At 45.5% G+C, this 27989-nt stretch overlaps 1 protein-coding gene across 2 annotated transcripts in view; it reads left to right on the top strand.

The window, feature by feature from the left end:
• NEDD9 (neural precursor cell expressed, developmentally down-regulated 9) overlaps positions 1-27739 on the top strand; it is a 292795-nt gene extending 265056 nt beyond the window's left edge. For both annotated transcript variants that reach the window (XM_059937922.1, XM_059937921.1), the window contains 6 exons: positions 71-517; positions 19072-19173; positions 19659-19760; positions 20557-21798; positions 23154-23243; positions 25438-27739. In XM_059937922.1, coding sequence (XP_059793905.1) covers positions 71-517; positions 19072-19173; positions 19659-19760; positions 20557-21798; positions 23154-23243; positions 25438-25947 — 2493 coding nt within the window. In that variant the 3' untranslated portion in view covers positions 25948-27739. The remainder of the gene's footprint in view (positions 1-70; positions 518-19071; positions 19174-19658; positions 19761-20556; positions 21799-23153; positions 23244-25437) is intronic.
• The last annotated feature ends 250 nt before the right edge of the window (positions 27740-27989 follow it).

Here is a 27989-nt window from a genome sequence, read left to right as displayed (position 1 = left end):
ATGGGCTTTAGGTGTTAAAGGGACTGAGCTACTATTCTAATGTGAGTTCCCTCTGTTCTTTCCTTCCTAGAATCTTATGGCAAGGGCCTTATACGACAATGTCCCAGAGTGTGCTGAGGAGCTGGCCTTTCGCAAGGGAGACATCCTGACTGTCATAGAGCAGAACACAGGAGGACTGGAAGGGTGGTGGCTCTGCTCCTTACACGGTCGGCAAGGCATTGTCCCAGGCAACCGGGTGAAGCTTCTGATTGGCCCCGTGCAGGAGACCTCCTCCAGTCAGGACCCGCCGACTTCTGGACTGATGCACCAGCCCTTTGGCCAACAGAAGCTCTATCAAATGCCAAACCCCCAGGGCGCCCCTCGAGACACCATCTACCAAGTGCCACCTTCCTACCAAAATCAGGGAATTTACCAGGTACCCACTGGCCACGGTGCCCAGGAACAAGATGTGTATCAAGTCCCACCATCAGTGCAGAGAGGCATGGCGGGGGCTAATGGTCCCCACTTAAGTAAAAAGGTGAGTGAACAACAGACTGGATTTTTGTTCTTTCTTAATTTTTTCCACTGTACTCAAAGCGTGTGTGTGTGTGTGTGTGTGTGTGTGTGTGTGTGTGTGTTCGCGCTCCTAAAATAAGAACTTGGAGCTTCCAAGAAGTACATCAGAGAAGTAAGTATATCTTCCAAGAAGTAAGAATATCTAAGTACCCTAGCTTGGGTATTATTTTTCCATTCATTGGTCAGCAAAACGCCCACCCTGTGCCAGGTAATGTTGATCCGTCGCCATTATGGGTTCCCGAGCCATGCCAGGCCATAGTGCATCATCAAGTGTTTGTCTCCAAATTTCTGATAGACCTGCTTCTAGACCTGGACTCTGCACTCAGTTTCCAGTCTTTTCTCTTTCTCCCTTGAGTGGTACAAGGCACCACATTTTGCACAAGCACAATGAGGCAGCAAGGACTCTCCTTTCACCAAAAGCTGAATCATGACCCCACTGGCCTGGCTGCACAAAGAACCCACCAGAAGCAGAGGCAGCAAGGAAGGTGGGAGTGGGTCATGCCAACCAACTTGTTCTGGAGAGTTGTCAGCTTCAAGGGTGACTCATTTAAAACACATAGACTAGTGAATTTAGAAAAGAGCCATCCTCTTGTCCTTCGAGTCATTCCTATAATAATACCTGAGGTCGTGGGTGAATATAGTGGGGCTAGGGTATTTAGGAAGGCATCATGTCAAAAAAAAAAAAAAAGGAAGGCCCTCTTCAGCACTCTATATAATTCCACATGCCATAACAATTTGAGATAAGTAGAAAACCGATTTAATTTCAAGCATCTAGTATATTTTCAATGCTTGTGATACAGTGATGACTTCAAGAGTGAATCTAGCCTCCATGATACTTAGGCTGTAGTAAGGAGACATAAGCAGACACTGAATGTCAGGTGGGGAATTGTGCTGTGAAGAAAATGATACCAGTGAACTTGTGGAGGGTAATAGCCAACACAAAGGTGATGCTCTTGGAAGCATTGCAAGGGAGGGCTTTTCTCTTCAGTTTGCTGGCAAATTCCAAGGGCCTACAATGGGTCCAGTGAGGTTTGCTATTAAGAAGGGGCTAATTTAACAGAGTAAGAAAAGATCCCTGAATCACAAGAGGAAAGATACAGTTGGACGCCAGAAAGAGCTTGTTGATGCTTAGAACATGACGTATACATGTGCCCTGCCTTGCGAAAACCTAATACAGAGTTTGAATTTACAGTCCCAAGTAGATTATGGAATATCTATTTGCGTGATAATGGAATCCTCTGTTGGAAAAAAAAAAAAGGAGGAGGTGAGTTACTGTCGGATTCCTTAAATAACAAAGCCACGAATGTATTTTCAAATCACCTTTTATACAAAACCTGTGTTTTACAAAACACTGCTCAAGAGCACAGGTGTTACATAAGCTGAGTGTATAAACATTAGGAGGGATTCCTCAAGAAGTTAACAGTTTTCCGACTTGTATTGCCTGGAACAGTGATCCCTGTCTGGGGGTCATAGACTGCGCCCGTGACCTTTCAAAGTCCTTCTTACCCCAGGGATTTTAGATTCAAAGGGAGAGTCAAACCAGGCCTCTATCTCCAGAGCGAAAAAGAACAGTTGAAAGGTGTGACTATAAATAAATAACTTCTCTCATTCTTAGCCCTGGTTGTGTGCATCTTAAAAATAGCCCTCCCTCATCGGAGCTGGTGTGAGGCAGACAGGGGAGGCCAGCACAGGAAGTGCTTGGCTGAAAGGTGGTGGGGTCTGAGCTTTCATCACAGTTTATTTTGGCAGGAAGGTGACATGTTTTTCTTTTTAGACTCTACCTTTTTAGTTCCAAGTCTGAAAAGTCTAAAACTTCGGACTTCTTCCCATGTCATTTGCTATAACTGTACTGCAGGTTTGTTCCTGGACCCTTGATCCATTTAGAGGGGAGAGAGTTTGACACACCTTCCCTTGGATGGAGGTTGGAGTGCCGGGGTTACCACTGGGCACTTGAACTCAGTGTTTTTGTTTTTGTTTTTAATTCTAAAATCAGTGGAAGGTTTTATGTTTAGCAAGAGGTAGGTGGTTCCTGTAGGGGGAAGCCAGCTTCCAGAAGGGCGCTCTGCCAGCCCTTCCAGGGGATGCCACAGACCTGGGGGAGGCTTGACCAGAGCTCAGGGGTAGGCAGCGCCCCAAGTGCTGAGGTTCGAGCCGTCGGGGTCTAAGGTGGTAACGTGGTGAGGCAGGAGGGGACGGTCCTGGCTCTTCCCTGCCAAACACCGTGTTCTCTAGGACACCTGACCTCACCCTGAGTCATCTCAGTGCCCCTGGGTCTCAGGCTGCCGCCTCTATCCTGTCCACTGGACCATTGGCTCATGCCCCATGGGAGTGGGCGTGCCCTCTTCTTTCCTTTCCTCTCCCTCTCTTCCTTCTTTCCTTCCTTTCTCTCTCTCTCCCACACCCTTTTTTGCTTTCTTTCTCTCTCCCCCTTTCTTTCTTCCCTCCTTCCTTCCTTCCTTCCTTTGTAGTGGAGATGGCTTGGCTGCTGACAGGTGATTTTAACCTTCTGAGTAAAAACAGCTGCTTTAAAAACTTCCATCAACGTCTCCCTCTGTGAGGTTTCTGACTCAAGACCTTCTCAATGGGTGAGAATCATACTAATGACTTAAGCCAAGGCTCCAAGGGTTAATCTCAGTACAGGGGGGATCCGGCAGGGTTTTTTTTGAGTTCTCATTGTAGTAGTTTTGCTGACTTACTAAATAGCCCCATACCCATTTTTCTCTTTTAATTTCCCATCTGTAAAATGATGGTGAACCCAGAACTGGACATTCCTGGTAGCTTACGTCATAGTCCTTAAAAGCTATTATTAAAGGAGAGAAAGAGGAGGCGGTAGAATCTTGTTCTGAATCACTAAAGTGTGGTTCTAAAATTTTAGGGAACATAAGAATCACCCAGAGAGCTAGAGAAGGTGAGTTGAGATGCAGATTCCCAGGCCTCCCCCAGATTCTAGCCCCAGGGCCGGGGAATCTGCATTTTAGTAAGCTCCTGGGATGGTTCTGGGGGAGATGGTCCAGCACTGCACTTTGAGAAGCATTGTTACAGGGCCATGAAGGGGGTTGGATATGTTCCAATCTGTGATTCGGGACTTTCCACAGTTAAAGATTCCCTTGATGTTGCTACAGACTGTGGGCTTCAGAAGTTTTATCCACCACAGTTTTTTCTACTAATGAATCACATAGGGGGAAAAAAGACAGTGAATTCTGCCTTGTATCACTCCAACTTTGCTGTCTGGGAAACTCCAGCCCCCACCCACCTTCTTGCATCCCATCCACGTAAAATGAGATTCATCACTTATTAAATCAGTGGTTAGAGAGAGAAAGAAAATCATATAATCTCCACCCTTTCCTGAAACAAGAAGACAGCATGAGGATTGTGAAAAGAGCCTGGGCTCTGGGGTGAGGTCGACTCCTGGTTCTGTTTCTTTGGTAGCTGTTAATCCCTTGGCAAGTAACTGAACTTCTTTAGACTTCAGTTTCCTCATCTGTCAAATGGGAATAATCATAGCTATCTCCTAGGGTTGCTGTGAGAATTCAATGAAACACTGTATAGAAAGGACCTGGCACAGAGTTTTGCAAAGCAGGGGCTTAAAAAAATTAGTGCCCCTTGCTTTGTTTTTCTTTCCTTTCTCAGAGTTTATTTGGAACTGATCAGCCCTGTTTGTGTTTCATACGCTGCACTGAATAGGCAACTACTTTATTGCTAGCATATATGCTGTTCTCTTTGAGTGTGTGGCTCTCTCTTTGGTTCTCCAGAAATTTTGTACAGGGTGGAAAGAACTCTCAAAGTTATCTGGAAACCATATACACTGACACCTTGACTTAATTTCATTGGTCTTTTTCACTCTGGGTTTTGTGTGCAGGGCCGTTTTATCCATTAGGCATTGTGGGCAGAATGCCGGAGGTCTACGAGAACATTGGAGCACTGAATAAAAAGTCTTGGCTCCGAAATATGAAACACAAAAAGTGCAAAATAGAAATTAATAAACGTTTAGACAAACGTGCCGGAAACAACACGATGTCAACCTCATTAATTGTTACATTTAGATGTCATAACTATTTCATTACATGTGAAAACAATTTGTAGGTTAGATTTTTCTCACTTTGCAAAGACTTCTAAATATGCCTGTGATTGCCAAGAACTCACAGGCATTTCTAAATTAAATGAGTTACTCATAGTCCAATAATTTGAAAAGCTGAATTATATTTTTAAGAAGTGTCCTCGATTTTTTAAAGGCAAAATTGTAGTTAATATGGGACTGTGGTTTGGAGGGGACGATTTAGACCCAAACTTCAAAAGCATAAGGCCTACAAAGGTCTGAAAGAGCTTAATTTCTCTACTTCAAAGATCAAAACCTGCCCCCTGACTTCATCCATTTTGTGCCTGATCTTCACAGGGAATTATGTGTGTTTCTCCGATTATTCTTTGGACTTGTCGCTTTTATTCTAACTGGCGGAATTAGATTTGCTTTGCGTCCTTCTGAAGATCAGTTTGGGGCTAAATTATGAATTCCATTCAGGCAGGCAGAGGCCATGGCTGTCTCTTTACTGCTATAGGCCAAGCTCAGAGCAAACCATCAGCACACAGATAACAGCCAACGAGTGAACGCACAGGCGGAAGCGAGAAACGAAGCATTTAATTTGAGTTGACCTTTAAATAAGCTGAAAAGTGGTTCTGATCTTATCACCCCTTCACCATCACACACGAGTCAAATCCCGTGTCCAGCTCATTAGTCTGTTATGACATATGTCAGATTTTACATGGTCATTTTCCCCCAGAAGGGTCTTGGAGAGTGTCACCATCTGTTTTCTGAAATGTTAACTCTCTGTTCACAACAAATGAGCATCCAAAGCATGATGTCACGTTCAACATTTCTGAGGGCCTAACTTTTATGCATTTTGCCAAATTTAGACAACAAGATTAGTTAACACGTCTATAGTCATCTAAAAAGGAGAACCACACTTTTCCCACTGAGGAACAGTGCTTCCTTTACCTATGCTATTATGTATCTACTGCCTTTCCTCATCTGTGCTACCTGTGAACTCCTATTCATACTTTAAAACCCATTTCAATGTTCATCTCCTCTGTGAAGCTTTCTCTGCACCCCAACAGTTTCTCCTGCCTCTGTGGTCCCAAAATATGTTGTAATTTCACTTAATCTCAAGGGAGCTCACAGGCTCATTAAAACTTCAATGGCCCACATTTATAGTGTGTATGATGGACTGGGCAAGTACTGCTTCGGGGGTAGCACTCAGTAAACTCAAGTAACAGTAAGATTTATCTAAACCCCATGACATCATCTTTAAAGACCATTTCCTACCTTCCAAGGTGAGACATAGCCAAATATTGGCAGGAAATGATTCAAAGATTTTAACCAGGTCTTCCAGGCCCATTCCTTGAAAGGTAATATAAGAACCATAAATAGTTTATGCTACAATGTTTGTGCCTTCTTAGACACTGAGTCATCATAAATTACACACACACGCAGGCACACACACACCCAAAGCCATTGGTTAGGGAACTGAGGACTTCCTTTATTGGGATGTGAAGCATTGTGAAATCTGGTTGCCCAGAACAACACTCATATACCAGCAAACCAACTGCTATATATTAGCAGTATGATTTGTCTACCAACAAGTAAAAATAGATTAAGAGGAAATGAAAGCTCCCAGAGAAGATAAACTCTGACTTCACCTCACATTCCTTTGTTCCCTTCCTACACACACACACACACACACACACACACAAAATCATACACACACACCCTCAAAAATACTGCGGAGAATCAGAGTTTGACAGGGCAGAGGGTACCTCCAGTTTCTTCACTTATAAACTCAATAAAATATGACCCTGTTCCAGAATTATGCATTCCTATATAAAGATAATCCTGATTTAAATGAATTTTTTTCCTCAGTACCATGGCTCTTTAGTGTATGCAGAGAAGTGAATGTTCTCCTAAAATCTCCACCCTCAAGAGTCAAGATAAAATTTAAATACACAAAATTCGAGGTCCTTGAGCATTTCAAGGGCTCTATGACCTCACTTTAAAAAGGAAAAGTATCTCTTCCCAGTTAAGTCACCCAGGCCAGTGGAATGAGCAAACCATAACACCTCCTTAGAAATGAACAAAGGTCTTTTTTGTTTGGTCAATGCCAAGGCCTTCAAACTTGGTGGCAATTGCTTATAAAGCTCATAGATAATGCGTATTTCTAGGAGCGATTTAGTAACTTCTTACAAGCTCAAAACGAAGCGAACAGAGGTAATCTTCCTTCCTCCCTGAATGATTTCATGCTAAGTGACTGTGCTTATCAGAGAGACTAGGTCAGCATCATACATAGTATGTTGGCTGGCTCAGTAGATAATGCTCTATTTGTGAGGGAGAGAAAAGAATACGGAATTTTGGTGATTTGACTGTAAAACTGAGACTTACTATTGGTTGAACGCATTTTTAGAAGCAGACTTGTCTGAGTCCCTTGTGCAAAATGCAGAGCTGGGCGCCTTCTTAAATAGCTGTGCCGTGAGCCTCTTTGTCCAGGTTCCCATCCAGAGAGGCACCCTGCTCCTGTCTAAGGGGCACAGGTGTGACTCACTCGGGACGTGTATGTCTCCCTTCAAAGCTGTGATTCCAGCAACGTGTGAAGAGCACCAAGGAGTCCCATCTTTAAAGGGACCCCACAGTAGATCAATTTTTGAAGCCAAAACAAATCCCTTAGCAAGGCCATAATCACATCTGATTTATTTGAATAATTTTTATAATACTTGCTTTTCTTTTTTTTTTTTTTATAAATAGAAATCCATTTTAAATTTATTTATTTTATTTATTTATTTTTCGCTGCGTTGGGTCTTCGTTGCTGCGCGTGGGCTCTCTCTAGTTGTGGTGAGCGGGGTCTACTCTTCGTTGCAGTGCGCGGGCTTCTCATTGCAGTGGCTTCTCTTGTTGCGGAGCATGGGCTCTAGGCATGTGGGCTCAGTAGTTGTGGCTCATGGGCTCTAGAGCGCAAGCTCAGTAGCTGTGGCACATGGGCTTAGTTGCTCCGTGGCATGTGGGATCTTCCCGGACCAGGGCTCAAACTCGTGTCCCCTGCATTAGCAGGTGGATTCTTAACCACTGCGCCACCAGGGAAGCCCAATACTTGCTTTTCTTAAAGCATGGTGTGCTTAAACCAGTTATTTCTCAGAATAGTTATGCGTTTTCATGTTTCAGCATGTTATTAAGCTACTCACTTCTTTTAAGAATCGTTTTAGAGCTAAAGTGGGGTGACTTGCAGGTGCCTTTGAGCTTGGTTGCACGTTAGGGGCGTTACGTGCATAATCTCATCTAATCCTCCCAACAGTCTCATAAGGTGTTCGTCACAGCCTCCACTTTACAGGGGAGGAATCTGAGGTCTGAGAAGTGAACTTGCTGAGGGACATACCTCTAGGAAGAGGCAGGATTGATATTTGAGCCCACGTCTGTCTGACTCTGAAACTAATGACTTTTACATCCCAGCTAATGGTTGATGTTGCCAAGCCCTAAAATAAGAGGGCATATTTAAACACTTCATGAGCAATTCCAGCTCACCAGAACCCTGCATGCTAAAAAGCATCCTGTTGGTCAGAAAGAATGAAAGGCACTGCCAAAGGCTCCCACCTCAGATCCAGAGCATAGCCTCAATGCTGAGGGAGTCTGAGCTAACGACCAAGGAGATGCCCGCCACCCGGCTGCAGTCACTTGCTCCAGGGCAGGCTGACCCTCAGAAGGCCTGAACGGGTCATCGAGGTGCTGTGAAGACCGTGGTACCAACGTACTGCTACGGTGGCTTTCTCTGCCATTGGAAACACCGTCTTTTCAAATGACTTCACATTGCTCCAAGTGAATAGCTTCATTTAACCAGATACAGTCAAATCTCCCAGAACTGGCTTGCCAGTGTGAAAGGGACACCCCCAAAGCATAAGATACCCAGATTTCAAGTTTTGCCTCTCAAATAAGGAAGTAACTTTCTTTAGGAGTATTTATTTGTGAAGTTAATCTGTCTCACTGTGTAGCCTATAAACACTGTGTAGCCAACATGGCACTGGAAGGGGGGGCCCTGATGGGCTGCTGGACCCCACTAACCGAGGTGCTCCTTCACACCCCTGTGGTCATCGAGCTGAATAACCTCTGAAACTTTAGTCCCCTCAACTGTGAAATGGAGAGTAGGGTTGGATTATCGCTTAATGATCTTGGCTAAAATTTTATGACCCAGACATCCTTATCTGATTCTTTCCCAGAGTCACTTGAAAAGTTTAGTAAAACGACTTGGCCTCAAGATTCTTAAGAAAGAAGAAAAGACACTCAGGCGTTGATGTAAATTTCAGTTGACCCCTACGTTTTGGCATATCCTTCTTTTACCTTCCTTTAGGGTCCTGTCCACCTTTCTATCTGGAAACCGCAGTCTCCTTTAGAGGATAGAACCATGTCTTAGAAAGCAAGGAGCAGGCAGGAGCACGGGAGAGGGGGGTCAGGGGTGCTGAGCGGGGGGCCGCAGAGTTCGCGGACTTGGTCCCATACATGAGAACCCTTCCGGGGAGCGCCTCGTTAAAAACTCTCCTCCCGGGCTTCCGTGGTGGCGCAGTGGTTGAGAATCTGCCTGCCAATGCAGGGGACACGGGTTCGAGCCCTGGTCCGGGAAGATCCCACATGCCGCGGAGCAACTAGGCCCATGAGCCCCAACTACTGAGCCTGCGCGTCTGGAGCCTGTGCTCCGCAACAAGAGAGGCCGCGACAGTGAGAGACACGCGCACCGCGATGAAGAGTGGCCCCCGCTTGCCGCAACTAGAGAAAGCCCTCGCACAGAAACGAAGACCCAACACAGCCAAAAAAAATAAAATAAATAAATAATTAAAAAAAAAAAAAAAAAAAAAAAAAAAAAAACTCTCCTCCCTGCTTTGTTACCAAGAGCTAAGACAGTGTGTCATCCTGGAACTCGTTTTCTGCCCATTTTCCTCTGTTTCACCCTCTCGGCTTGGGTGAGACCCTTGATGGGTCTGATGCCTCTTTAAGCGACAGCCCTGCCGCAGCCTTGGGTCAGCGCCATTCAGAGCTGGCACCAAGTTCTGCCGTGTGAGCTATTTGCTCCATCCTCCATCATGTCGTTTCTCCCAGTTAAGTCACAGCGTCTTTCCTGTACCTATTTAGGAGGAGACGATACCCATAGGCATCTGGGTGCAGAAATTCTCATCCCTTTCCTCTTTCCATAATCGCATCCCTTTAAGGCTGTCTGTGGGCACCTCTGTAAAACCCAATTCAAAAATCTAGATTTAGTGCTTAGTGGTTTGTTGAATTTATTTGGACAAAAAAAGAACCAAAATGCTCGTGCCTTTTATAGTTTTCACTCAAAGAACATTTCGGTCCATGAGATATAAAAAAATGGCTGTGCTGTGCCCACCTCTGTCCCGGGCTGTATTCAGCTTCGTCCAGAGAAACACCTCAAACACTTGCAGAATCCAGAAGTCATTTCCCATCATGTTCTTTCATGTTTAAACGCTTCTAGCTGCTCTTTGGCGCTTGGTCACTCCATAACTAAATATTGCTTTAGCACTTGCTACACAAAGAGCTTCCTGAAAGCAGCAGGGGAGGCATGCTGGAGGCCTGACAATCGGGGCACTGTTTGTATGGAGTGGTTTGCCGTCCAAACGCTGTGTCAAAGGAAAGTGACCCAGGAGCGCCATTCCACCTCTGAGCTTTCAGCTGTGACTTTTTCCTCATTTGAAAAAAGAGCCTGGCAGTGATTTAGACGTGGCTAGCAAAAGGCTACATTCTAGCATAAAATCAGACATCAAAATGTCTTTGAAGGAAAGTAAATCACCTCCCAAAATACAGGGGAAGAAATCTTGATGAGCACGAGAGAAGCAGTAGGAAGGGTTAACTGTGCTCGGGGCCCATGAGGGTGTATTTTTAAGGCCGGGCTCAGTTTTTGTTACATTGTTGCTATAACAAGTAAATAAATGGGCTCACTGCTACACCCAAGTGCGGCAGAAAGAATTTATAGAGAATTAATAAATCCAGTCAGAGAAAAGCAACAAGTAATCTTGGATTTGAAACAGACAAACCTCGATAACTTTGCAGTTTCTGGAAATGGGATCCAAGTTCTAATGAGCAGTCGCTGATAATTCTGATGTTTCTTTTCCTAGGGTTTTCTTTAAAGGGAAAGGGTCACACAGTTCATGGGCTTTAAGACAAAGAGGTTCTTATAAGATCGAATAAATACTGTGGTGGCTCTGTTAATGCTTTTTAAGGGCATTTAAGTGAAATAAGTCCTTTCCAACAGGCAGTTTTAGAAATCAAAATACTCTTGTTAATGTACAGGTCCCAGAGATAGTATAAATAAAACTGGGTGTCAAGGAATTAAAGAAAGACAGGAAGCAATGTAATTTTACTTTCCACATTATGTCTAGAAAAATGCAAAAGATGGCTGCTAATCAGTGAGGCCTACTTTTGAATTCAGATGATCTTAGGTGCTGTTAATGGCGAGGTTATAAATCTGTACTGTAATCATTATGGCACAGTGGCACTTTTTAACTTCTCAACAATTACCCATTACATTTCCTGAGCACCACCTGGGTTGCCCAGTTCTTGAGTAGGCCTTAGGGCAGAACACCAGGAGCTGGTTACACACATTCCTGCTCTGCCGGATTCATGGGTAAACTCCACTGGGCCATTATCGAGGCATTACCTAGATATCAGAAGCAAAGGATTGTGTAATTCACACCATTCCTAATGTTGCTTTGGATTGTAGAGACTTGCACACAATTAAATCATGGGATACAGAAACTGAAAAGAGTGACAAAAGATTCCTCCCTACCCCTCCAAGTGGGATTTCTTATTACTTTTTAAAATTTTGTTAAAATTATAAAAAATTCTATTTTTACGATTTTGAATTTTTTTTTGATACGTACATACATCCAGTGTAGAACTATGAATGATAATAATACACTAGAACAGGACCAATGCTGCTGAAGTTCCCCGGGCTTCTCCCCTTCCCGTCTTGGTCTCATCCACTCTACCCAATTCTTTCAGTCAAACAGGAGGATTTTTCTGCATCCTTTTTACTGTTTTGTTCTTCTTTCGAGTTGCTGATAGCATGGAAGGAGGGAAAGAGTCAAAACACGGGCGAGTGTTGGAGGAGAGAAATGAGAATTTGTGATAAGTATGTGAGCAGTAGGGCTGGTGCGAGGGAGCACAGAACATGGCGGGACCTGAGACCCTATTAATCGGCTTTCACAGGGTCCGTGGGTGGTCAAGGAGGATCTGCCTTCATGAATGGCACAGCCTGCTCCCTTCCCACTTCCCCCAGCGCACCCCTGAACGGGCAGCATCTTGCTGAAGCTCTCCTAACCACGGGGCCTCTGTTTCTGCTATGCCCCATCCCAGGCTCCCACCAGCTCAGCTTTAAGGAGACAAACTAGATGCCCAAGGGAAGCAGCGCCCCCAAGTAGACTTGCTGAGACCTTGGTACAAGTGATACCGTGTGAACAGAAGTTGTCTTTATAGAAAGTGTTTTGCTTCTAGACATTCCTCATGGGTATGCGTCCTACTTCTTGGTGAGAGCCTCTTGACAAACCCAGCATGTGCTCTTCCACTGAAAAGAAATGCAGAGGAGAAATTCAATAAAGTCTCTTGGGTTTGGGACTTTGCTGTCTTTCTCTTGGATAAATATCTTTATCTCTCAGATTATAAAGCACGTTTTCTCCTGGGGTTTTCCACTGGTGTGTCTTGTGCTGTTATGGTGATAACTGTGACAATGGCAACACTGATATGACCAGAGTAAAATAGTAACCCAAGTAAATACACTGATGATCACCAAGGGCAAAAGTGTCTTGTCATGTACCACTTTAATTTGAAATTCCCATTGCCTCGTAGACCTCACTGGGAACACTGTGTACGTTTGTGAAGATTTCTTTTTACATGACTTAAATCTAGGAATGATTAAATTTTGTATTCTCCTACGGTTTAATCATGAAACATTTTGAAAGCAAACAGCCCTGAGATCTGTGATCACCAAGACAGAACCATCCTCATCCTGTTTGGAAGGAAGCAGGAATTGGCTGTTTTGTTCTTGTTTCTGTTGTCTTGTCTCCTGAATTCCTAGTTATCTTTGATTGTGTGTTGGACATTGTGGTTTTTTAAAAATATTTGTAGACATAATACAAGGCCTATAAAGCTGTTCCGAGAGAGTAAAAATCCAGAGAGGATTTTACTTCCTCTGCCAGCCTCACAGGCACACATAAATCTAATTTCAGGCTTTGAGATGTTCTTGCCAAGCCTGATGACTTAAAACCTAGCTTCAGCCTGTACAAGGGTAGGTTCACTTCCAGCTACTCCTTACTTTCGCATGCAGCCCTTAGGGTCCCAACCCAAACTGCAGGATGGTTATCAGGACCCCAACCTTGGTGAGCCCTAGAGTCCAATGTTTCCCTTCCCCCATAGAAGCTGAAAAAACACAATGTAGCCCCTCAGACCTGTTTTAGATCAGCAAATGCCCCCAGAGAAAAAGCAGCCTCAAAATTTGGGCTTCCCTCTATGAATTCCTTCTCCACTTTTCAGTTTTGACCTGGTAATTCTTTACTATCTTTTAACTTTTGATGTTATCAAGAAGCTTTTTCATATATTCTCCTCACTTTTTTAAAGCTGTCTTCATTAGGGTGATTGATCTGAATTACCTAGTCCACAGTTTAAGCCCAAAAGTAAAATCTGCTTAACCTAGGTAACAATTATGATAAAAATAGCTGAGGATTACGGGTTTATGCTTTGCCAGGTACTTTATGTACTTGATCTCATTTAATACTCCTAATAGCCTCTAACTATTATTACTTCTGTTTTACTAATGAGGAAACAGGCCAGGAAATAGCTTGGTCATGTCGTCACAGCTACTAAGTGGTAGAGCCAGGATCTAGATCCAGCTCTGCCTGGGTCCAGCTTACGTTCTCAATCACTCCCCTCATCAGACCTAATCCTTTCAATGAGCCAAAGACCCAATGTGGCCTTGGCCTTTGGTAGAAGACTTCATGCAACACAGGCCTGTCACATATTTTCAGAACTAGAGAAAGCATGACTCCTGTTCCTTTCTATTGTATTTTTTTTCTGATGTTAAGGTATAAAGCAGAGTTAGTTTTCAGTTCTTTTTGTAAAACTCCCCCATATGTTTCTGGCTTGTGGCTGAGAAGAATGCAGGTGTTTGGGTCACATGCAAGCTCTAGATTGGGAAAAAGGAAACCATCTAGTGGCCCTTCTTGGCCGCCATCCAACCATGGTTTGCACCAAATAGTGGTGCAGGTGATAATTCTTCCATGGTGTCTGATTTCTCAACTTTACCTAACATTCACCCTGCTTTCTTGGCCACCCCACTTGCCCAGCACTACCATGCATGGCTGATCAGACATGCCCCTTATCCCATGGTTCCCACTCATCCTAGAGCTGACTTACCTGGAAACCAACCTCATCCTCTATAGGCAGACCTGTTTAGTGTCCTCTCCAGATCCACACCAGTTTGCTTAAGAAAAGCCTTGAGTTTTCCTTTAGTTCATTAATATATTCCGTCAATACGCTTATCCAAGATCTACTATATTCAAGGCACTGTGCTAGGCCCTGCTGTTTATATACAAATGGAGGAGAAATGGTCTCTGTCTCCACAATGCTAAGAGAAGAGAAGAGATGGTCTGAAACAGTGAAACCTCAAGGGTTAAGCAGTGTTAGAGATGTATATGCACACGCAGAAGGTTCCAAGGACGGAGATATTGTATCTGTCTGAGAAAGGCTTTGTGGGAGAGAGGCACTCAGGTTGGCCCTGAAAATTGAATGAAGTTTGCACACGAGGAAAGAAAGATGAGCATCTTAGACAAAGACACTGTGAGTGAAGACGCAGAGGTGTGGCACGCAGGGCATCTATGAAAAATGGAGTGGTTCAGTCTTGCCAAAGCACAGAACTGGTGAAGAGCTTTCAGGTCCTGCCCTCGGACTGAGGAGGAAGGAAGAAATACACAGATGAAAGCAAGGACCGGGCACCCTGGGGGCCAGAGACGTGTCATTTGGCCAAGATGCTGTTTGAAATATTTGAGCCAATTTCCAAAATCAGGTATCACATAAAAATCCAGATTTCTTTTTTTTTTATCATTTAAATTTTATTTATTTTTTACACAGCAGGTTCTTATTAGCTATCTATTTTATACGTATTAGTGTATATATGTCAATCCCAATCTCCCAATTCATCCCACTACCACCCCACCCCCGCTCCAAATTTCCCCCTTGGTGTCCATACGTTTCTTCTCTACATCCGTGTCTCTATTTCTGCCCTGCAAACCAGTTCATCTGTACCATTTTTCTAGGTTCCACATATATGCATTAATATACGATATTTGTTTTTCTCTTTCTGACTTACTTCACTCTGTATGACAGTCTCTAGATCCATCCACATCTCTCCAAATGACCCAATTTCGTTCCTTTTTATGGCTGAGTAATATTCCATTGTATATATATGTGCCACATCTTCTTTATCCATTCGTCTGTCGATGGGCATTTAGGTTGCTTCCATGACCTGGCTATTGTAAATAGTGCTGCAATGAACACTGGGGTGCATGTGTCTTTTTGAATTATGGTTTTCTCTGGGTATGTGCCCAGTAGTGGGATTGCTGGGTCATATGGTAATTCTATTTTTAGTTTTTTAAGGACCCCCCCCCTCGACTTCTCATGAAAATTGGAAAGACCTGGCAACACAGGGAGTATTTTTTCAGGATGGTGGTTGGCTGGAGCTGAGGACTGGCTGCCACCTTTCAAAAGAGTATGAATTCTGTGTCCCCAACACAGGATCCCGGCTTATCTCTCCCTTCACCCAGCCTGCTCAGCCCACAGGCATCTAAGCATAAAGCCCTGGCTCTGCTACAGGTGCGAACTCAAGCCAACTGAATGTGGAGACACGAATGACAGACCTCAGGGCTCTGTTCCAGCCCACTGACTCTCACACCTGGTGGTTTTCAATGTTCCCTAGCCCTCGCTGCTACCCCGGACACAGACTCCCCTTTCAAATATCAGCATGCTCGGCTCTCAAAATTATGAGACGCGGAAGTCTTAATAACATTTCTAAAAAGCTCGTGCTGCCCAGAATCTGAGGCTCAAAATGGTGTGAATCAGAGTGTGGGCTGGGGTAAGTCATGTATGTTTGCTTGTTTTTTTCTACAAGTGGAATTAGTAGAGAGCTAACGTGACCCCAATCTCCAGGCTTTAGATCCTCCCCTGCTGGGGTTCGGCCTCTGAGATGTATTCCATGGACTCTTCCCTTTCTAAACGTCTCTAGTCTGCCCTTCTCTGCTTCATAGCTCTTCTCAAAGTGTCCACCTTCAGACTTTTCCATTAGTTGACAAGAACAGTATACTAACATCCAAGGAAGGTCGGATTCCTCATCTGGACAGAAAATCCATATTTGGAAAATGCAAATCCTCCGCAGGGGAGCCGGGAGAGTAGTCGGTCATAGAGCCCTGGGGAGTCCACGGCTCAGCCCCCTTTGTGGCGACGCTGAAGAACTAAGAGGTCAGTTTGGTAATTCCTAAGGCTAAGCCCTTATAACTATAAATAAATACGCAGAATGAAAGGAATGCAGGAAAGAAAAACAAATGGAGGGAAAAAGGAAATGAAAAACGTGACTTGATTTCATTGAGAAAATTAGTTTTTAAGATGCCCTTTGTGTAGCAATTACATCAGTGCCTTGCTGTGCAAATGCCCAGGAGATTTCTTCCCAAATGTACAATCCCCTTAGCTAGACCTTGGTGTTCCTCATAGGCTGAGGTTCAGTAATCCTGGGAAAGTAGAAAGGTTTTTGTGTACTATGTCAAGCAGGAAGAAAAGGCCTTATGAACCACAAAACTGGATACTTTGTAAGGTACAGAACAGTCAGCACTTTCCTCTGAGGAGAGAACACACAATTGGCATGAAAGTGACCCAAGCCATGGGGTGAGGAGGAGAAGGTCCAAAAGTAGAGGACGTCCAGCTCCTTGTTCTCTCAGGCGTCACAAAGGGGCTCACTCTGTGCCCTGCCTGTGTCTGACCAAACGCACAACCCCGGTCCCATTTCCATGACATTCGTGGACCGGTGGGAATTGGATAGTAACATCAGGATGCTGGCATCGGGGAAGGTTGTATTTTGTTGGCTTTTTCCCCCTGTGGTTTTTCACCATCTGTTTCTTTTAATGCATAAACAAGGAAAATGACTGGTTTGGAATGCAAAGTTTTTAAAAAACCAGATGACCACAGGCATCCTCTAAATGAGAAGGAGAGAGCACGCGGGGGGTTCTGTGACATTTGTCAGGAAGTGAGACCTTAAATACTGGGAAGCATTAATGCTCCCTGCCAGGGACGATCTGCAAAGGCAAGGCAGAGCCTCACTGGCGACCCGCCTTCCTGAGGTTGTCCCTTACGTTTACATGTCACCAAGCACTATTTTCAGATACTAGCACCACCCCATCTATCTCCCAGCCCCGCTCCCTTTTTTAAACTAAAGATGAAACCCGTCTGCTGGCCTTCAGCATTACCAGCCTTGGTTTTCCATTAGCGTTATTACTAACTTGGCAACCTTGGATAGAATCCACTCTTAGAAACTTGTAGACTGAACAAAAGCGGCACTGTGAGCAGGTTCTATTAAACAGCCAAAACAGAGAGCTATAAATAGAGGAGCTGATGAGATAGACCAAGAGAAGATAACTTCATTTCTCTCCTGGACAATAGTGAGTGAAGAAAAAAATTATATAAGGGCATTGGGAACACGGTGTATCTTTCTTGAGCGAAGAGCATCCTGCTTTAAAAAGGAAGATTTGCTCTGCACAGTACAGTAGCCACTTTGTAAAGTGGTTCTGTATGTTGCATGCCAACAAACCTTAAAGCAAGAGATTCCTTTTTGAAAACAGAGGCAGTGGAGAGATTGGATGGGATGGTGGCTGCATGCTAATCTCTTTTACCTTCATTGCAAGACATAATCAGCTACAAGCACCAGGGATTTAAAAGCAAATTGATCCCGGGCATTTAGAGCCCCCAGGGAGAAGGGCATTGTGCATTTGGCTGAGTTCCACCCATTTCGGGGTAAGATGGATATGAGCATTTTTCGCATAGTTTTGCAGGCAGCCTGACGCCAGAGTTTTCACATTAGAGAAAGGATAAAAGATGATGGTTTCTTAGGGAACAACAAACTCTTCCTAATTTGCAGTGTCTGTTCTCGCAAATGTCATGAGCAATACTTAGGTGGGTGCTGTTAGCATTCGGGGGACAGGGGTTAGGCAGAAACAAGACCCTAGTCATTTAGAAGCTTTGGGGGGATTAAATATATTTTCAGAGGAGTTTAAATTCCAGTCGTTTCTCTACCTGTGCTTAGGACAGAATGAAGTGTGTAGATATGAAAATGCGAGCCTGTCGGGTGAGATTTGTGTCATTGACATTGGTTCCAGATGCTCGAGCTGCGATGAGTGTACTTTACTTTTGACATCACTTGGACGTAGGTACCGTCTGGATGTTTGCTTCCCCGGTGGAAATGGGAAAATGATTAGACCTCAACTCTCTTCCTGGTCGGCTCCCAGACTCAGTATTTCATGTGTTTCATTCGTTAAAATGAAAGCTCCTGGAGGCTTCTAAGGGCAGCGCTGTGTGAGCCTTAGCTTCATAAAAGTACTCTAGTGGCCTATGGAATTTTAGTCATAATCATAATAACGTCAGATGAAGAGGCTTCCTGGGGAAGGTATGAGAGGAATTTTAAGTGGCTGAACTCTATTTACAAATAGTTTCAGAGCCTTTTTTTTTTTTTTTTAATGCTGTGCTTTTGGGGCTTCCCTGGTGGCGCAGTGGTTGAGAGTCTGCCTGCCGATGCAGGGGACACGGGTTCGAGCCCTGGTCTGGGAAGATCCCACATGCCGCGGAGCAGCTGGGCCCGTGAGCCACAATTACTGAGCCCGCGCGTCTGGAGCCTGTGCTCCGCAACAAGAGAGGCCGCGATAGTGAGAGGCCCGCGCACCGCGATGAAGAGTGGCCCCCGCTCGCCACAACTAGAGAAAGTCCTCGCACAGAAACGAAGACCCAACACAAGCCATAAATAAATAAACAAATAAATAAAAATTTTAAAAAAAAAATTAAAAAAAAAAAAAAAAAAAATGCTGTGCTTTTGATGCTCCAAAGGGTTGATCTAGGACTTTCATAATTCAAACATGATTCTCCTTTCAAGTACCTTTTGGGAATGGAGACTTTATCTGACTAACTTTGAGGTGATTTTGTTACCATGAGGAATGGGGACAGAGATATTTCAGGGGATGGTTCTTCGCTGGGATTCAAGAGGGATTTAAAAGTTTACCGGCCTGGTGTCTCCTTCCTTTTGTCTCTTCCCTCTTTCTTTGTGTGTGTGTGTTTTGTTTTTTTCTTTCTTTCTTTCTTTTTAGTCGGGTGAAAGATGAGGGTGGAGTGTCTCATCAGGAGGCTGGGAGGTGCCCTCAGGACTCGGCTTGGAATTTTACCCCTGTGTCTTCCTGCCACAGGTGATCACGCCGATGAGGACAGGCCATGGCTACGTGTACGAGTACCCATCCAGATACCAAAAGGACGTCTACGATGTTCCTCCTTCCCAGACCGCTCACGGGGTGCGTACCAGAAATGTGGTCACTGGGGGAGAGGGCAGCTTTCCTTCAGGGCTACAGAGGAAAGGGAAGTTCACAAAATATGTACATGTCCTGTGACGCTTTATTTAGGTTGTCTATCCAGGGGCCATTTTAGCCAATGTTATTTAAGTTATGTTTTCTGGATTTGCTTTATTAGGAAATCGAGGCTTTGATCTAACAAAGCTTTTATTGCTTATCAGTTTATCAGGCAGCGTAAAATTGAAGCTACAATTTAAAGTACAGTGTAGACAGTTCACCTAAGATCATTTTTATATTCAATCTAAGTCAAAGAATACAAAATTGAAGAAGAAAAATTCCATCAACACTTTATTACATAGAATTCAGCCGAAGGGCAAGGGAACACACAACCTGGTAAATAAATCCGTCATTAAAAGCTTAGTACATAAAAAATGACAAGCATAAGACATTTCCGTGCTGGGTAACTCTGGTGGGGTGTTTCTCTTCAGGTGTACGACATCCCACCGTCATCTGTGAAAGGCCCTGTGTTCTCAGTTCCAGTGGGAGAGATAAAACCTCAAGGGGTCTATGACATCCCTCCTACCAAAGGGGTAAGTGAGCTACTACAGAGCAGCAAAAAACGTGTGTGTGTGTGTGTGTGTGTGTGTGTGTGTGTGTGTACTGGGATAAACAAACCAAAGAGGAGAAGCTAGCCTTTGTAAGAGTACAGGGAGGGAAGAGAAGGGGGGAGGGAGGAAGAAACGGCAATAAAGATAATTCTAGGAATTCCATATTTAGGGGCCCCCACTAAAAAAATGGGGAGTCAGTAAGGAGAGCCAATAAGAAGGTAATCAATTCCATTTGGCAAGCAACCCCTGTATCCCATATAGCTCACGTTTATATAGGGTGTCACAGCTTACTCAGGCCGTATATATATGGGTTAACGCATTGGACTCATTCTGCCCAGGAAGTACAGTTATCCTGATTCTACAGATGAGGGAACTGTGTCTCAGAACATTGAAGCAGCTTACTGGGCAGCACACAGCTGACAGGTCCGGGAGAGACCCTAGGCCTCCCGACGCCTGGCCCGGGCTGTTAAGGCATCATCTGCCCTCCCGGCCTGCAGCACTGAGGAAGGAGACCCAGGAGGTGGTCAGCAGTGCGAGCCCAGGAGAGCAGCGCAGGCAGGAGGGGTCCACGCAAGGCGGCGTGGAGGCCAGGGAAGGATGCACTTGTCAAAGGGCGGGGGAGGTGAGGGCAGGGCCGGGCCTTGGGAGACACTGAGGGGTGGACGGCGAGCGAGGGGGAGGCAGCACCTGGCCCTCATCCTGATGTACCGCTCAGCTTCCGCACCGTCACATGAGCCAACTGAGCAAGTAACAGCTTCGCTCTCCACTTGCTTTTCAGGGATACGCCATTCCACCCTCTGCCTGCAGAGATGAGGCCGGGCTTAGGGAGAAGGAGTACGACTTCCCCTCTCCCATGAGACACGCCGGCCGGCCCGACGGCAGACCCGAGGGCGTTTATGACATCCCCCCAGCCGGCACCAAGCCCCTGGGGAAGGATCTTCACGCTAAATGTAACGGCGACGCTGCAGGGGCAGCGGAGCTGGCGCCGCGGAGGCACCAGAGCGTTTCCCTGAGCCACCCGGCCCCGCAGCTGGGCCAGCCCGGGGGCTCCCAGAACGACGCCTACGATGTCCCCCGGGGGGTCCAGTTTCTGGCACCGCCAGCAGAAACCAGCGAGAAAGCAAACCTCGAGGAAAGGGACGGGGTTTACGACGTGCCGCTGCACAGCCCGCCGGACGCCAAAGGCCCCGCGGACGTGGTGGACGGCATCAACCGGCTGTCCTTCTCCAGCACCGGCAGCACCCGGAGCACCATGTCCACGTCCTCCACCACCTCCAAGGACTCTGCGCTGTCCGCCTCGCCGGCCCAGGACAAAAGGCTCTTCCTGGACCCAGACACGGCCATCGAGAGGCTCCACCGGCTGCAGCAGGCCCTGGAGACGGGCGTCTCGGGCCTGAGGGCGCTGGTCACCACCGACTGGCGGGGCTACGGGTACATGGAGCGGCACGTCAACGAGGTGCGCGCCGCCGTCGACAGCGTGGAGCTGGCCCTGAGGGACTACCTGCGCTTCGCCAGGGGCGCCGCGGCCAACGCCTCCTGCCTGCCGGAGCCGCTGCTCCACCACAAGGTGAGGCGGGAGCTCCAGCGGCTGGAGGACTCCCACCAGATCCTGAGCCAGACCAGCCACGACTTAAACGAGTGCAGCTGGTCCCTGAACGTGCTGGCCGTCAACAAGCCCCAGAACAAATGGGATGACCTGGACCGGTTCGTGATGGTGGCAAAGACGGTGCCAGACGATGCCAAGCAGCTGACCACGACCATCAACACCAACGCGGAGGCCCTCTTCAAGCCGGGCCCTGGCAGCTCGCATGGGAAGGGCGGGCCTGAGAGCACCACGAACTCCGCTGAGTGCCCACACGCCGGCTCCCAGGTACAGCTGCTGCATCCCGGGGACCACAAGGCTCCAGCCCTCAACAAGCCGCTGCCCCCAAGCCTGGGCAAGGACCAGCCCCCTGACTGTAGTAGCAGTGACGGCTCTGAACGGAGCTGGATGGATGATTACGACTACGTCCACCTCCAGGTAAAGAACCGGACTCCTAAGGCACCTACATTCACACGCAGGGGCCTGGGGCTCATGCCTGTAAGGCTGGTAGCTAGACTACCAGAGCGGAGACCAAGATTAATGTTCAGACATGATGAATGGTTCACAGATTGGAGGCAATGTTGTCCGGTAGGAAGAATACTGGCCTGAGAGTCCTGAGTCCTCTAGACTTTTCCGTGACACTGTGTCACCAACTTATGTAACCTCATCTCATTGCCTCATTTGCAAAATGAATGAAGCACAGGCTTGGATTAGATCTGATGGATATGCCTCAGGCAAGCAGGAGGAGACCCCCCAAGTAGGTTAGTGGGCCCGCAAATAAACATACCAGCTCCACTTCTGTTTGCATTTCATGATATGGTTCTGCACGATACTTTATTTGAAAAAAAAAGTAGGGCGAGGGGTGTTTCACGGTTAAGGAAAAAGATTTGAAAACCTCTTAATTTCTAAGGTCCCTTCAGCTCTATCCTGTGTATGTGTATGTGTGTAGAATTACTCACAGAGAAACTTAACCCCACCATAGGCTTAGCTTGAAGAGCCCTGGGCATTTGCCAATTGACCTAGAACTTAACGGCGTATGGAAATCGGGCCATCACAGTCTGCGTCCTACAGGTGGAAAGTCCACCAGGTTGACTCGGGATCCTGACAGCTTGCCCCTACCCTTCGGGGGATTAAAACATCCTACAAGATCCATTATTTAGAATTTGCTTTACTATCTTATTCTGCCATTCTTTTCATTTGACTGACAGCCGCGAAGCATCCTGAGGATTATTACACACAGTTCCTTTGCGTACAACTGGGGAGGGGAGAGCAGAGCCACACCTTGTGCTGAAGAAAAGTATGGGGAGAGAGCAGACCGAGGCATTAAACATCTACCTGGCTGGTTGTCCAACTCTGCCTCTTGGGAAATGCTAATTTGGTGTAGAGCTGTAGATGATTGAAAGAAACTAGAAATACAGTGTGGGCCATGTTTAGACCCACGTTAAGAGGTTAATGGGTTTGCATATAATCTATTAGAAAAGAGCCCTGAGAAAAAGTACCGCTTAAGGAGGTTTGAAGGGGACCATGGTTAGCCCTCCAAAAATGGTGAAGTGGAGCGGACAGCATGGCACCCCACATGCAAATGGGTTTTAGTTTTCATTTCTCATCTACACAGTGACTCTGGAAGTCTGGCCGAGAACCCCTGCCTGGGGTTCACAGGGCCTAACTGGGCATGCGGGAAATTGCCAAGGCAGTGGAAAATGGAAGAGTATTTATGTGTTTGTCAATGAAATTGTTAGCATAAGTGAATCATAGTGGTGACATCATGTTTTCTTTATGTTGAAAAATAATAGGGTAAGGAGGAGTTTGAGAGGCAACAGAAGGAGCTCCTGGAAAAAGAAAATATCATCAAACAGAACAAGATGCAGCTGGAACATCATCAGGTACGTTCAATCAGAACAAAAACTACTTGGTATTGAAAAGATTTCCCACTTAGTAAGGAAAGTATAACTTCAGAAGGTCATGGTTTTGATCCTCCCAGTACACTTTGGCATAAACAAGCTCCAAGGCACATAATAGGGTATAAGAACAAAGAGAAGGTCTGTGGCCTTAGTAATCTAGCTGGGTGTACCTGGTCCAAATAGCAGTTTTTCCAGGCTAAGCCTGTACATCTAACCTATTAAGACTATTGGGTTAAGGCGGTTGGTCTCAAGGAGCAAGACCCTCTCAAGCTGGCCCCAGCAAACGTGTTTTATAGTAAAGCCATAATAGGGGAATTCAAGAACAGAAAATGAAGATTTCGCCATGTCTTAAAGAACTAGGACTGTCAATTTCCTCTCCTTCTTATACTAACTTTGTGTCTCTCTAAATTGACTTCCTTGGCCTCTATTTTCTGGCAGTTTCCTCTGATTATCTACTCATTTGGCTCCCCTGTAACTTTACTGAACCCACAGCTGGACACTCAGAGCCTTTCCTATATATAGTTTTTCATCTCAGCTTCCTCGCTAATAGTCAGTCCCTTCTGTGGTTTATCAAATTCCTTAAAAAAGAGTCTGGGCCATTATCTGTCTATCTATCTATCTCCCCTCTGTCTCTCTGTCTCTATCATCTCTATCTCTATCTCTCCCCTATTACCCAAGCCTATGGCTTGGCTGTTCTTGGTCCAATCTAAGGGGAGGAGGGCAGGATCCAGTGTTTTCAAAATATATCCAAGTCCGTTTACTAAGGGCTTTGGGCAAGGCAGTTTCATTCAAAAGTTGGGCATGAGTGGGGCAAATAATAATGGGTATTGCTAATACAAGGGCACAAAAATAACGAGAAATGGATCGAGGATTTATAGGCCTTTTAGGATGAACTGAAATGGCGTGTAGGGACATGAAATGGCGCACTGAACTCAGGAAACCAGAGTTCTGATCTGTGCTTTCTGGCCAACCAATCATATGACCTCAGGCAAGTCACTTAACCTCCCTGAACTTCGATTATTTCTCTATAAAATGAGAAAGTCCCTCTCCCCTCCGACCTAATGAGATGATATATTTATGAACATACTTGGAAAAGCATAAGCTGAATATCTTGAAGCATCGCCCTGTATCTGTTTATGTTTGCTTTGGCATTTGGCCAAGTAAGACTGCAGGGCTTTGGGGAACTTGTTGAAATCATAGTAATTCCTAAGAAGAAAACAGGGTCTACAGAAAAGGAAAGCTCGCTGTGCACTTCTCAGGGGAGAAGCTGCGTGAGGTTGACCCTGCTCAGACTCAGCCCTATTTCAGGGCAGAAGACTGAGTCCTAAACTCCGGTCACAGATAGATAGTCCTTGCCTGTAAAAGAGAGCCTCTCCTGACACTTGGTGCAATAGCTGGAAATTCTTATCATTGCAGTTCAAATAATACACCAGCTGGGGGCAGTGAGGAGAGAAGGGAGAAAGCTAACACAGTCTGACCTTGTGTGAGGCCCCTTCCTTTCGACCGCTCTGGGGGTCTAAGTGTTACGATGCACAGCCTGCGTTCAGATTCCCTTAGAGAAGTTCTCCTCCACAGTGCACGTGTATTTATATGCAGTGGTCTACCCTGTAGTGCTGGATAATAACGTTTATAAATCTGGACAGAAAGAGTAGGAGAAATAGAAAAGGGTCATGAATTGTCATTTATCTAAGTGCCTTGAAGGGACAAAGTCAAGGCTTTCCCCCAGAAGGAGCAAACTGTCAGTGACTGACTTGACAAAGAGATCCCTACGTTTGCTTTTCCCTGACCACCACTCAACATTTAATAAACATTTACCTAGTCTCCATTATACCAAACACTATTCTAAGCACTTTGCAAATATTAACTCATTTAACCTTCGTAAAGGTGTAGGTAACAGAGCTGGGTTTAAACCCTATGCTGCCTTCCAGCCTTAGGACAGAAAAGACCAATCGTGTCCCATCACAGGAGTCAGAGCTGGAGGATTCCTTAGGGATCCTCTTTGTCAGCCTCTACATTTCACAACTTAGGAAAGCCAGGCAACTGGACGAGTCTTGGCATCTAATAAGCACCTCACACTGGGATGAAGATCCCCGCGTTTTAACTGCAAGCCCTGGTTAATTTCCATTTCGGCACACCGCCTCATCCTTAACAAACTCGGCTTTTTCCTTCCCTGCAGCTGAGTCAGTTCCAGTTGCTGGAACAAGAAATCACAAAGCCCGTGGAGAACGACATCTCCAAGTGGAAGCCCTCCCAGAGCCTCCCAAGCACCAGCAGCGGCGTGGGCGCTCAGGACAGGCAGCTGCTGTGCTTCTACTACGACCAGTGCGAGACCCATTACATCTCCCTCCTCAACGCCATCGACGCTCTCTTCAGCTGCCTCAGCTCGGCCCAGCCCCCGCGGATCTTCGTGGCGCACAGCAAGTTCGTCATCCTCAGTGCCCACAAACTGGTGTTCATCGGAGACACGCTGACAAGGCAGGTGGCCGCCCAGGACGTTCGCAACAAAGTGATGAACTCCAGCAACCAGCTCTGCGAGCAGCTCAAGACTATAGTTCTGGCGACCAAGACGGCCGCGCTCCATTACCCCAGCACCTCCGCGCTGCAGGAGATGGTCCACCAGGTGACGGACCTGTCCAGGAACGCGCAGCTCTTCAAGCGCTCTCTGCTGGAGATGGCGACATTCTGAGAAGAAGACCAGCAAAAGAGGGACCGACTTGGATTACTGAGGAAAACTGGAAATACTCTCTGGTTTTTGTAAATCTTATCTATTTTTGTAGATATTTTATATGAAAATGAAATATTTTAACATTTGATGGGTTAGACGACATTCAGAAATTCAGGGAACTCTAGGGGAACTTTTTTTTTCCTGCGTGGTTCTTGTGTACACACCTGAGCATCTAAGACGTAAACTGTACAGAATCCTGTCCGTGTGTGTGTGTATGACTCTGTGTTCATGTTCGTTCGTAGATGTTTGTCTGATACATTCCATTGAAAACCATGAATTAAGAAGCACCTTAGTAAGCACCTCCTAATGCTGCATTTGTTTTTTTAGAAAACATACCAGCTGGTTGTAATATTGCTCTACATATACTAGCGATTATGCTGAGTCTGTCACTCCCAAGTCTGGGAAGCATAGGGTATTTGCAGGTGTGCACCTTCCAATAAGGAGGCACGCTATGCCTTGTTTTTGTTTTTGAAACCCCTTCCAAAACTGGCTGTCTTGGGCATGTTATCGCAAGATGCCTCACTTCTGGTTGAAAAAGCCCTCTTAGAGAGAAAGTTTCAGAAAGTATATGTTAATCCAAACTCTGACATGTTAGGTGCTGGAAGAGTGACACGTGTACTTAGGGGCCATGTCCCCACTTAGGGGTGTTTCAGCACGGAGAGGATGTGTTTCTGCAGGGCTTTTTGATTATTGGCATTTATGAGTGACTTGGCCATGCGATTTTCCAAAGGATGTTTTTAGATTTGCAAAAAATATATTATTTGCAGCAGGAATTCATAAAGACACATCAGACTATGATCATCCACAAAAGGAAGGATGGTCTCATCTGCCAGTTGTAAGTAGGGGCCTTTCTGACTCTCAACATTCCCTTAGGTGCTACTACCCCATTACCTGAGGGAAACTGGCCAGTTCCTTGATCACCTAAACATTAGAGCCACCAGGCCACATCCCACTGTAAGAGAATCCGATGCTTGATCCTGTACCCTCCCTAAAACACGCACATGCAGAGCCGGCACTCAGAGCAGCTGTATGGAGCCCATCTAGGCGTTTCAGCTCTGTCTGGCCATTGACCCTGTGCACACCGCCCACCACCGTCTCCCAGCTCGGCACAGCAGCCGTCCATTCCATAGTCTGTCCTCTCATCCCTGCTGGGGTTGGCACAGCACAAACACACCACAAGCCGTCAGCTTCATCACACTTCTTACCCGGGGGGTAAATGTAGTCACGTATTACCAAGTCAAGAAGCAAATTACGGTTTATCAGTCCAGTTTTTATTCAATGACGCTATTCCAGCCGATTGGAAAATGTTTTGGTTTGCAATATATGCCTTGACTTAATTGAGCTTCCTTGTTTTAAACAACCAAATCATTGGAACAGGAAAGGATTTAGGAGAGAAGGATGCATGATCTAAGTGGGATACAAAATAATCAGTGAAACTTACCCTAGAAGGTGCTTTTCAGAACCACCGCTCTTGTAGTTCTTGACGTTCTGCTCTGCCAGAAGAAGCTGTATTGTTACAAGAAAGAGTGTGCGAAGGAAGAAGCAGGTTGCTGAAAATCAACGAAGAAGAGGTTGAAAAGTGTCCTTGTAGATTTCATTGTATAATGTGCGTTTCTTAGGAGATGACAGACTTGAGCAAAGTGGTGACATTTCACGTTTTCCAAACCAAAATGTTCAATCTGTATTACTCTCTTTCCCACATTGTATATACAGGCTATTTTTAAATCATTAAAATTTTAGATGTCTGTTTTCATAGGTATTGGGTTTTCTTTTTCTCTATTTCTTTCCTTGTCTCAAAATTAAATATTAGCTTATTTTGGCACTCCTAATATAGAAAGTTAAATTATGGTGATTTTATCAATATTATAGATCTGGATTTTTGAGTAAAATTGAGTGCTAGTTTTTCATGTTGCATCATGTCATTTTGCATCATTTAAAGAAAATTCTGGAATTTGTGAACATTACCAAACCCAAATATCTGGAACAAAGCTGCTCTTCACCAG

Source organism: Balaenoptera ricei, chromosome 11 (assembly GCF_028023285.1).
Source record: "Balaenoptera ricei isolate mBalRic1 chromosome 11, mBalRic1.hap2, whole genome shotgun sequence".
Classification (NCBI taxonomy): Eukaryota; Metazoa; Chordata; class Mammalia; order Artiodactyla; family Balaenopteridae; genus Balaenoptera; species Balaenoptera ricei.
Note: the sequence above shows the minus strand (reverse complement) of the source record. Positions and strands in the feature narration are given on the sequence as shown.